Source organism: Carassius auratus, chromosome 25, assembly GCF_003368295.1.
Source record: "Carassius auratus strain Wakin chromosome 25, ASM336829v1, whole genome shotgun sequence".
NCBI lineage: Eukaryota > Metazoa > Chordata > Actinopteri > Cypriniformes > Cyprinidae > Carassius > Carassius auratus.
The window spans coordinates 11,517,799-11,530,462 of NC_039267.1; the positions used below are offsets into that span (position 1 = coordinate 11,517,799).

The 12,664-nt window shown below is 35.5% G+C and overlaps 1 protein-coding gene across 1 annotated transcript; it reads right to left on the reverse strand.

The window, feature by feature from the left end:
• Positions 1-485: 485 nt before the first annotated feature.
• On the reverse strand, positions 486-8,716 carry LOC113042848 (galactose-specific lectin nattectin-like). Its single transcript, XM_026201839.1, has 5 exons — positions 8,518-8,716; positions 1,773-1,852; positions 1,242-1,364; positions 956-1,067; positions 486-751 (listed from the first exon to the last, which is right to left on the reverse strand). Exons 1-5 carry the CDS (start codon positions 8,714-8,716, stop codon positions 684-686), a joined length of 582 nt encoding a protein of 193 aa, XP_026057624.1. The 3' UTR covers positions 486-683.
• Positions 8,717-12,664: the final 3,948 nt, after the last annotated feature.

The window sequence follows — 12,664 nt, forward strand, 5'->3', positions numbered from 1 at the left end:
TTTGAAAGGAACGGATCGCGAAGATCCGGATCCCCTCAAAGAGCCATAAATCCCATCACTATTATGGTGACACGCAAGGGCTTATTCCCATGTAATACTGTGTGTTCTATCATTGAAATGTGATCGTTCAAGTAAAACAGTCATCAAACACTTATTGATGCCCTGTTATCTTGGATATGTGGAGGACTGTCTAAATTAAAATATTGGATCATTGGTAAGGTTAATTCCCCTATCCCCTCATTCATTCCTATTAAAGATTATTTAATCTATTTAGGTATTACCATATATGAAGACATAAAATTGGCAGAATCAATTTTAATAAATGTATACATTTTTTTTTTTACTTAGCAACTGTACATAAGATTTTGTCTGCGAGTCATTGGAGCACAAACATATTTCTAAGCCCGATGATGACACAATACAGTGTCATTCTAATAACCATATTCTACATTTTTGCTGCACAATATTCTTATGTTTTCATACATGATTTTAATGAAACTCCGCAACACACAATATATGCTTTGTCAATGCTTTTATTGATTAGAGTAGTGTTTTAGAAAAGATACTGAGAAAAGATGCAAGTTTAATTTCAGATTAACATGTTTTATAAAGGATGAGTTCAGAAAATGTAAATGTATGTAGCACAATCACGTAAATGTGGAGCAGGATGACTGCATGTGATCTCACAGGTTTTTAGCACAAACAAAGCCAAGTTGTACTGAACATGTCAGATCGTTCCAGCAACGGTTAGCTGTAGGGTGGAAAAATTAATAAAGTTATTCTGATAATTTTAGTGGTGTGTCAAAATAAAATAAAATGTTCAACTTAAGGCATTTTGTGATTTCCAAATAAGCCATTTTATGTTACTGTATATGACATTAAAGGATTGATTATAGGATGTGAATAATTATTGTAATTATTGTTATAAGTATTAATACAATCAGTGCTTTCTTACAGCTATAGGCCAGCTCCAGGCAGTTTTCGTTATTTCCTGCATTGTTCGGTTCTCCAGAGCACCAGCTGGTGTAGTCAAAGGGACTTCCATCGCTCCAAATCCACTGTCCTTCCTAATGAGTGAAGAGAGTCATTACAAAGTACTCAGACTACAAAAAGAAGGTAATTATTGAGTGTTTAATACTTTACCTCATGTTTAAATACTAAAAAGCAATCTAACCATATCAGTCTCTTTAGGCCATACTTATGTCATCTTTAAAAAATAAATAAAAGGCAGAACAACTTACTTGTTCACCATCCTGAGTGCCAACCCAAAAACGTGTGTTAGAAGGCACCATGCTCAGTAGGAGATCATTTTCCAGTTTATTATGCACAGATGCAAGGTTTGCATCATAGGTTTGACAGTTTCTCTAAAGAGACATTGTTACATTGTTAATCCACTATCTTTTGGATGTCTGGTTGATTATTTGCTTAATACTTATTTATACGTATCTATTATTTGCAGAAAATCTAGTTTTAGGCTAACTTTTCTTCAGTAAATATATTAATACATTAAAATGATTTTCTGAAAAAAAAAAAAATTAATATGACAATTAATTGTATGGAAGCATATGGGTAGCAAAATTCAGTTTGAAATGTCATATGCAAAATGTCAATGCATTTCTGTATTTAAATTTAACAATTAACTTTAACATAGGTGTATTATTTAGTTATTGTACTACAATACAATATAAATGGTATTGATCAGTCAACCAATCAATCAATCAATTGAATAATTAATAATAATAATAAACTATTGCTGCTTTATAACACATTACCTCCGCAGTGATCCAGTTAACTGTCTGAGGGAAGTACCTGTAGCATTTCACTCCAAAATTTGTCCATCCATTGGGGCATTTTCATCTAAACAATACATAAACTTTAGGGTTCTTTAAATAAATACAGTATATAGTCTTCACATGCTGCAGAAACCTCATTAATCATGACCAAATTCAGTTCAATCATATTTCCTGTCCACCCCTTTGTAATGAAGCCTCTCAAAGATTTGGCAGAAAACAATCTTTTTATTATCTTTTTAGAGCTGCTTTACAGCAAAAGTGAATTTTGTTTGCACAACTGAATCACTATTTTCCTTCTTATTGCTGTAAAGCTGCTTTGAAACTATCTGTTTTTATATAATTATACTATATAATTATGTAGTATAAAGCTTTACTTAAATAAAGGTGACTAGACTTGACAATGATTTTACAGATTTTAATCTGGAACAAAAAAAAAGAGGTGTTTTCACAATGGTAAATAAATGTCTTACCATCTGCATTCACCATAGAATACACAATGGAAAGAAGCAGAAGACTTCTCAGCACTGCCATGATTAACCCTAAAATGAATAAGCTGGGAAAGTTAAATGTCTTCAGTCATATTCTGAACATGATTCTTGATTAATTATAAATAAACACTGAGTATAATAATTATTCGGCAGTTTGATGTGCCAAAAACTCACCTCGGTTTTCAGATCGTTGCAATCAGACTGTCAGTGAAGATTTTGTGAAGCTCTAGAAAGAGTCCTGTTTTTATACGTTACTTAATGTCAAGTGAGGTTAAGTCACGAGGATGATACAGGATGTGATTCTTTGGAAATAAAAGTTTTCTTTCATGGAAAGGTGACCGTTCAAATAAAACGGTCATCAAACACCTATTGATTCTCAGTTATCTTGAATCTGTGGACCACAGTGTAAATTCAAATATTGAATCATTGGGTAATATGAGCTGGTATTTAAAAAAAAAAAAAAAACTAATTGATTATACATTCAGAAGGAGCCTATTTACAGTCTGTCTGTAACCGAGATGTACTTCTAATGCTGAAAATTGCATGTTTTCTTTCTGTATATCATAGAGTTGTGTATAAGGTGTATTTTTAAATGTTTTCTTTCTTTGCTGTTCTTTAGGATGATGCTGTGAATTCTTTGCTTTGTCTTTCAGTATTACGTATCATTTGTATTATGAAAAATGTGCATTACACAATGTCTACCAGATGATTTTATTGTAAGTGACGTGTTTTCTGTTACACAAATGCAGCTGTAAGAATATCTGTACTTTTCACAAGTGCAGCAACCCTACGTACAGGGCAAATGTTATTGACAAAAAAAGAAAAACACCTCTGATGCATAATTGATATGGGAAACCCTGCACACATAAAAGGTGGAAAATATACAGTATCTCTGGACTCCTAGTCTCTGATAAAGGGCTGAAGAGGTTAGCACTTTAAAACAGTGGGGTTATTTTATATTTACATTAATTCCCTTTAATTAAGGTACTTCATTGGGGTCGACTAATATCTGGTGTGGAAATTAATATATGCATTAAATAGAAATATCAAGTAATCTTCAATCAAAGCTAAAGTTAAGAAATCTTAAAATCTTAAAATCTAAAATCTTCATTGTCACACTAACAATAAAATAAATTAGAACAAATCTCAGTGTCCTCTTGACCTTCATTGTGGTATGGATGATGTTTCGAAAATTCTTTTGCCTGTTAACACAAATTTAGCCTTCCTATATTATACACACAAAGTGGACAACGGATATATAAATTATATAAATAAACATGAAATTTTGTCATTGTCTTAAGATTTTCTATGAAGATTTTGTGAAGCTTCAGAAAGAACCCTTGTTTTCTATTTTATTTAACATTAAGTACAGTATGTTTAAGTCACAAGGATGATACAGGATATAATTCCCTTGTACTAATGTGTGTTCTATTAGGCAAATGTGATCATTCAAGTAAAACCATTCTCATTCAAGTAAAACATCTATCGATGCCCTGTTATCTTGGATCTGTGGAGGACTGTGTAAATTCAAATATTTACTTTACAAATATTTACAAATATTATTATCATTGAGTAAGATGAGCCAGTATTTAGAGAATTATAAAACATTTTTTTTATTGAATATATATTTAAGAGGTGTCTATGTACATAACAGTAGCTGTCTATGACTGAAAAGTACGTAATGTTGAAAACTACATGTCTTCGTTTTGCATATCATATCCTTTCTATATTTGGCATTTAAAATTATGTCAAAGCACATTTAGGATGATCATTGTGTATAAGGTGTATTTTTTTAAATGTTGTCTTTCCTCTCTGTTCTTCAGTGTGATTATTATTAGGAGTTCTCAGCCCCAAACACCAAAGGGACCATCCAGACTCTCATTAGCAACAGAAGCAAAACAGATGATGATAAAGGATCTGATACTTTGAAAACGTGTGTTCTGTCATGGTAATGTTATTCAACGTGGGTTGAGCTCAGGGTCCAGAGTGGGGCTGTTGTCCGAGATGTCCACAGTCAGAGGCAATCCACAGGACACCAGCACCCACTCCACAAAGGCGCTGAAATTACAGAGCCCCCAGCAAGGCAGCTGGGTAACTGTGAGGTGGCATAGTTGCGGGTCAAAACTCTGCTCTTCTGTACACAAAGAGTTTGTACTTGAGAGAAGTAACCTCTGAATTAACTTCTTACTGATAAATTCTGAAAAAAAAAAACAGAGTTGTTAATTATAGGACCTAAAAACTCTGCATGTGATAACCTAAAACACTGTTTAAAGGCTTGTTCACACCAAGGACGATAACTATAAAGATAACTATAAAGATAACAATATTAGCGTCCACACCAGCGAGCGATATTGTCTATGTATTCTAAGTGGACGCGCGTCTGCTGCTTTAAATTCTCAAGCTCATTACAGCAGGATTGATTCTGATTGGTTGGCAATGTTTTTATCATTCATCAGAAAAAAAAAATTGTTCTGAAAGTGATTTCAACGATATCGTTTCTCTGTGCCTTTCAGCTATTCCTTAATATTGAGAACGATTTTTAGAACTATATCTTTATCGTTATATTTATAGTTATCGTGCTTGGTGTGAACGGGCCTTAAGACTCGATAGCTGCTCCATCAATTCTTTGTCATCAGTTAGAAACCTAGGTGTGCTATTTTATAGCAATCTTTCCTTTGAAAGCCATGTTTCTGTTGTTTCATAGCCTCTGTTGCAATGTTTAAATAGATAGTTTATCAATCAAAAAGAAGATTGTGTGGTCTTTTGAACAGCAATAGAGTCAGAAAATAATGCCCGAATTTTCATTTTTGAGTGAACTACCCTTTTAAGGTTACAACCGCTACCCATGGAAAGTATTTTAAACTAACTGATTAAAAAACTCTGTTATTAAAGGTAATGGAGGATTCCTGGGAAAGACACTGATTGGTTAGAGGAAAACATCACAAGAGATGTAGAGCTAACACATATTCATTGTGGTATGGATGATGTTTCGAAATTCTTTTGCCTGTCAACACAAATTTAACCTTTCTATATTATACACATAAAGTGGACAACGGATACATAAATTATATAAATAAACATGAAATTTTGTCATTGCCTTAAGAATTTCTATGAAGATTTTGTGAAGCTTCAGAAAGAACCCTTGTTTTCTATTTTATTTAACATTAAGTACAGTATGTTTAAGTCACAAGGATGATACAGGATATAATTCCCTTGTACTAATGTGTGTTCTATTAGGCAAATGTGATCATTCAAGTAAAACCATTCTCATTCAAGTAAAACATCTATCGATGCCCTGTTATCTTGGATCTGTGGAGGACTGTGTAAATTCAAATATTTACTTTACAAATATTTACAAATATCATTATCATTGAGTAAGATGAGCCATTATTTACAGAATTATGAAACATATTTTTTTTTTGTTGAATATATATTTAAGAGGTGTCTATGTACATAAACAGTAGCTGTCTATGACTGAAAAGTACTTAATGTTGAAAACTACATGTCTACGTTTTGCATATCATATCCTTTCCATATTTGGCATTTAAAATTATGTCAAAGCACATTTAGGATGATCATTGTGTATAAGGTGTATTTTTTTAAATGTTGTCTTTCCTCTCTGTTCTTCAGTGTGATTATTATTAGGAGTTCTCAGTCCCAAACACCAAAGGGACCATCCAGACTCTCATTAGCAACAGAAGCAAAACAGATGATGAAAAAGGATCTGATACTTTGAAAATGTGTGTTCTGTCATGGTAATGTTATTCAAGTTAACCATTCATCAAACACCTATCAATCCTCTGTTATCTTGGATCTGTGGAATTCAAAAATTGGATAGTGCAATATATATATATATATATATATATATATATATATATATATATATATATATATATATATATATATATATATATATATATATATATATATAAACGTTTATTGACTGTATTCAGGAAATTTCATTTAGTTTTTTCTGTATTTCATATTTTCTATACTTGGTATTTAACTAATCTCTTCTTACACATTTTGTTCATCAAGATGATATTCACACATTCAAGTAGATCCAGTTGCAGTTTTAAAGGGGGGGTGAAATGCTATTTCATGCATACTGAGTTTTTTACACTGTTAAAGAGTTGGATTCCCATGCTAAACATGGACAAAGTTTCAAAAATTGTTCCAAAAATACCTCTTCCGGTTTGTCACAAGTTTCGGAAAGTTTATTTCGAGTATGGCTCTGTGTGACATTAGATGGAGCGGAATTTCCTTATATGGGTCCTAAGGGCACGTCTGCCGGAAGAGCGCGCGCTCCCGTAGAGCAGAGCACTGAGAGCACAGACATTCACTGATCAGAGCGAGAGCGTCGCGAAATGTCACAAAAGAAGTGTATTTTTGGTTGCCAGGGCAAGACAACCCTGCAAAAAAAAAAAAAAACAGCATTAAGGGACCAGTGGATAGAGTTTATTTTTACAGAGCATCAACGGAGCTGTGCAAGTGTTTTTGTTTGTTCCCTGCATTTCGAAGATGCTTGTTTTACAAACAAGGCCCAGTTTGACGACGGATTTGCGTATTGTTTATTTCTTAAGGATAATGCAATCCCAACGAAAAAGGTTCACGATCGTGTGTTGGAACCGCAGGCGGTGAGTAAAACTGCTTCAAATATCTCTGTGTTGTTAACTTAGCTATCGGCGTGCAAGCACATCAAGTAAACAACATGCGCTGTTGTCATCAAACTGCACTTCCCACATGTACACCTTAAAGGGACAATAAGTAACTTTTTAGGTATTTTATTATCTAAAATCAATATTTTTATTCATAAATATGCCCTCAATGGTGTACAAATACCTATGCCAATGTTTAAACTAATCCTCGTAAATGAAGAATTTATTATCTTTATATACATGGGACGGGTAGGTTGACGGAGGCTTCCATGTAGTTCCGCCATCTTGCAAAACTATAATAGCAGAGAGGGACAAAAAGTACTAAGCCAACGCGTTTCCACAACGCGTTTTCGGTCAGAGCCAGAAACGCAGGTGCAGAGCAGTGAGAGGCGCTTGAAACTGCACCGGCAAGTTTAAAAGTCTGGATTGCATTCTTATTATGGACCATACATATGCCGCGCCACAGGAGAAGAAAACATCGTCGCCAAAACAGTCAAAAATAGAACGTAAAAGGAAACGTGACCGTAGATTACAGAAAACAAGAGTTAATGTCGGGGAAGCTTTTTCTAGGTGGAAAGAGCTAATGCTTGATAAAGATTTCAAAAGAGACGCAGAAGTGGCCAGTTTTTCTTCTCGACAGGTAAGTCAGTGTAACAATCTATATTATAATATTTTTTTTATATCTAACAATGCATATAATTCAGAAAATATAACGAATAAATTAGACATAACTACTAATTACAATATTTCATGTTTTCCACAGTCAGTAATTCATACTGTAACATTCGTTTGTTAGTTGTCATGTTGCAGTTTGTTTGAAATAACACACCTGTTCACCTGAAGGAAAACTTGACGAAGTGCTATTAGAAGACATCCTGTCAAAGCTTTTTGGTACATATCGCCTACCGTAGATGCAACGCGCATTTGAAAAAGCGAGGCGCTGGAGAGCAAAATTAGTTTGAATGCAAAATACAATTTCACCACTAGATGGGAGTAATTCCTACTCAGTGTCCCTTTAAAAAAAAATAATAATAAAAAGACGACATAAAGTGGAACTTAGTCATTTTCCAAAACCGCTAAGCAAATATATACAGTTTCAATACATACCACATAGAGACGTCTGCTGTAGTCGTTGATGCTGCTGCTCTTGTTCAATTTCAGCCTCTGGATCTGATTCTGGATCATAAATATATGCTGAATCTGACTGTTAGCCGTGGTTTGTTTTGGATGATGTTTTTTTCCTCACGGTAATGTCACAGTTTCTAGCGCTCTCAATGCAAAAGCCTACTCGCGCTCGTGATTCTTTAGCTCCGCCCACACGTCACGCCTCCAGCCACTCGTGTTTTTCCGGGAAAAAACGGTACAGACTATCTTTCTCTTATAAATATAATAAAACTAAGGACTTTTTGGAGTTATGAAGGATGCAGTACTACTCTATAGGTACTCAAGATTAACAGGATATTGAGTGAAAACGAGCATTTCACCCGCCCTTTAAGTATATAAACAGTATATAACATTAATAGTTTCAGTGGGACTGCCGTCCTGCCCTTGAAAGAATTCAAACAGGTCAGCACTGACCGTGCACGTTCATCTGTGAGGCATGCTGACTTTTGCTCCAGCAGCAGGGAGAGGGTGGATTGGGCTCAGGGTCCAGAGTGGGGCTGTTGTCCGAGATGTCCACAGTCAGAGGCAATCCACAGGACACCAGCACCCACTCCACAAAGGCGGTGAAATTACAGAGCCCCCAGCAAGGCAGCTGGGTAACTGTGACGTACATATACGTATAACACTGCTCTTCTGTACACAAAGAGTTTGTACTTGAGAGAAGCTACTTCTTACTGATAAATTCTGAAAAAACAAAAGTGTGACCTAAAAACTCTGCACGTAATAACCAGGAAGACAGGGAATTGAGGAAGAAATACAGCATAACATTAGGGAAGCGAGCAGAAAAACAAACAAATTAGGGGGTCGATGTAATCCAGCGCAGGAAAGCAGCCATCCGGTCCATTCGACATTACAGTGCTGGTCAGTCTTGTCAGACTGGCGGTACAAAGCAGCGAAGGCCAGGGATGGGGGGGCTAAATGCATATCTATATATATGTACGTATGTGTGTGTGTGTGTGTGTATGTATGTAAGAGTTTGTGTATTTGTAGGCCTGGAGAGTTGCGATTCAATCTAGGTGCCTCAGTCCACAGATTGTGATAGCACCACAGCAAGTTGCCATGGAGACAGCCTTGATCAGGCCTTGACAGAGTCAACAATCAACAGGTGTCTGTGGCAGAGGGGTGAGGAACGCAAGAGCGTCTCACTGCAGTGCTCCTCCGGGAGAGTTGTTATTCCAATTGGCCAATACCAGTGCTGGTAGAGGGAGCCGAAAGAAGATAAGATTCCAATTGTTTGGTCTTGGGGCGAGTAACCGCATTCCAATTTCACGGTCACTCTCTTTGTCCATTCTGGTCTCCAAATTTCCTTTCCAAAGCCGTGAACTTCTTCGTGATGTTATCCATATTGTGGTTAATCATCTCAGTCTCAGTGCTGACCGCTCTGCCCACTGCTTCAATCATGACTTCAATCATTTTCAATAACCCAGGGCAAAGCCTAGTCCCATCAGCAGAAGACCTGTTATCATGGTTCTGAATAGGTAGATATTCTCAATGTCCTCCATGGAAAGAGCCACCAGACCCGCCACCTCTCCCACACATCCATCGTGTAGCCAGCTGTGAACGTTCCGGCAGGGAAGTCAGGTTCCTCCCGAATGCAAGCTTCTCGTCAAGAAGATGGGTGTCAATCAAATCTATGATTTCAGTTTTGGAGAGCAGTGCAGAGAGAGTCTCTCAAAGACAATAGACGAGACGAGAGAGCAAGCAGGGAAGGGGAAGGGGAGGAGAGGGAAAGACATGCGTCCGCCTCTGTTGAGAGCCAAGAAGAAAATCTAATGGGAATAAACTGGAAATTACTTAAATTGCTTGAACTGGGGACATGATCTTGGTTAAAACAACCTGATTTAATGCAATTTCAGTTTAATTTCTACACTCCACATTGCTCAATCATACTGAGCCTGAGAAGTCACCTGTAGGAGAAAAAAACAATCTGTGCCAAGAGTTTTCCAATCCGTCCCCTCAGTTTATTAACTTTTCTCAGAAATTCTTAAACTGTTCACTCGGTTTAACAAATCTTGCCAACGGATTATAAACCTTTACCCATGACTACCAATCCATGCACTCAGATTTCGTAAACTGTACCTTCGGTTTTTTAATCTGTGTACACAATTTCCCTGAATTAAAAAAAAAAAAAAAATTATAGATTTTCGAGAGAAGAAGTTAAAAGGCAAAACAAAACAAAAATTGTACTGGTTAGGTTGTCATTCCTTTGTTCTCTAACTGAATGCAATGTTATAATAGGCCTAATTATTTAATAATAACATTAACAGTGAAGCATGAATCTAACTCTGGGGGATAAAGCTTAGGATAATAAAATCACCAAAATAAGTCTTCATTTTAAGAAAGAATAGTACACAAACACATTTCCAAAACTGTTTAAATGGTTATTTAAAAATAAAGCATTCATGAATTATTTTATGACAATCATTTTACTGTCTTAAGTGCACTCATTTATTTAGCCTATAAATTAAAATAATAATAATAAAAATAACTATTATTGTTCTGTGTTGCTAATAAACATGATATAATTTCAGTTCTGTTGCTTTTATATGAAAATAAATATGATGAACAAGACACTCAAAATGCTTGCTATTTAATTCCATATGACAGATGTATTTATCATTTTTACTTTAATACAAAACATGTCTTAGATTTTTATAGACCTCAATCATATATCTCCCACAGAGATCTGCACTGTCACAGTGTTTTGGGAATATCCATGCTGAATTTAAATACATAATTGCATGAGATCAGATTTAAAAAAAAAAAAAAAAAAATTGGAAGAGAACGTTGCATCATGTCTTTCTGAACAAATGAGCATTAAGGTCATTTCCCAATCATGCTTTGATCTGACACAGGTGTCTCGCCATCTTGAGAGTTTTTTGGCACACGTCAGCATGACATCAGATAAAGTCATATATAACTTGGACACTTTTCTAACCGACATGCATCTCGCAGGGATCGATTGTGCACAGATTTTACTCATCTCAAACAAGCCTATAAGCTCTGTGAGAATATGCTAGTCTACAGCAAAGGAAAACCAGTCTCCTCTTGGCTTATATCGAAATCTTCTGACATTTTTCTTGAAAAATCACCTCAGTTAAGTATTTAACCTTGGTTTCCTGAATAGGGACTGAGATGCTGCGATGATGTCATCGCTTAGGGAACACCTTCAGTGTGACGAATGTCTGAATTTGCTGCACGCTATTTCATCAGATTTCCACTTATTTCGAAGGAAGCGCTAGTATATGAGTGACAGACAAGAACGGTTTGACCTAAAAATATCAAAATGGAAACTACTGCGGAAACAAAAAGACACCTGCATCTTGGATGCCCTTGAGGTAAGCTAAAACATACCAAAATTGAATTTGAAAGTGAATTATCCCTTTAATGAGCTGCTGGATTCATGAATATTAATCAGGCTTTGTGCGTTCGCTTGAACTAATTTGCTGAAATCAAAACAGGGACGATAATAGGTGAGCACCAGCCAATGAGATTGGCAGCAAGGCAACACTGTGTGCATGTAATACTGTTGTAGTGAGTTGTAGTGTTGTAGTGTCACACTGCAATATGACTTATTTCAGATGCCTTTTTAAAACATTACAATTATTCATTATTTTCAGCTGTAAATCTGCTAGTTTTGTCTTTATTTACTTAGTTAAGCAGCAGCCCATTGTTCATCAGTCATCACTCAAAATACTGTATAAAGGACATCATTATTATCTATTGTAATATAACAGTAGTAATTTAGCAGACAAATAATCATATTTTATTATAGGTGTAGGGGGAGCTAGTGCAGACAAAAACACAACCCTTTATTAATGTATGGTATGCCATGGTTACCACAAATTAACCATGTTTTTTTGCCGCACTAACCATACTTCAACTATGGAATTTGTAGTAAAACTAAATACAAATGGTAATTAATTTGCAAAACAAAAAACAACAACAACAAAAAAAAACATGGTTACAGTACTTTGTTACAAAAAAGGTAAAAGGTTAGGATACAATAGGAGGTAAACCATGCCACGAATTAACCACGGATTCACTAAACATAGTAAACACATGGTACTTGTGCATCTGTCGTTATACAAATGGTAATATTTAGTAATCAATATGCTTGGGTTATCCCATCTAGATCTGTGTTACTTGCACATTTTTTTATTTGTGTTGTGAGTTTTTGCAGTGTGTTTCTGTTTTCCGGCACACTTCTTTATTTGTTTGTGTTGTATTTGCAGTGTGTTTTTAGGGGCCAAGCACCGAAGACCTGTTATCTTCTTTTTCTTCGTCCGCCGCAAATCTATAGCAGCACACAGAACCGCTTGCGGGAAAGTTGTGAAAATTGGCACACTGATAGAGGACAGTGATAGCAAATTTGGAGTCTCTAACTCAAACTCTATAGAGCCACCACATGTCTAAAGTCGCACTCATGTTTATGCTAATAACTTTTGAACCATAAGCCTCTGAATCCTTGGCTTGTGCCGGGTTGAATTAACTCCAAAGTTTAGTTTAGTTTAGTTCAATTTTTTCGCTATGTTTAATTGTTCATAAAAACTATTTTTTC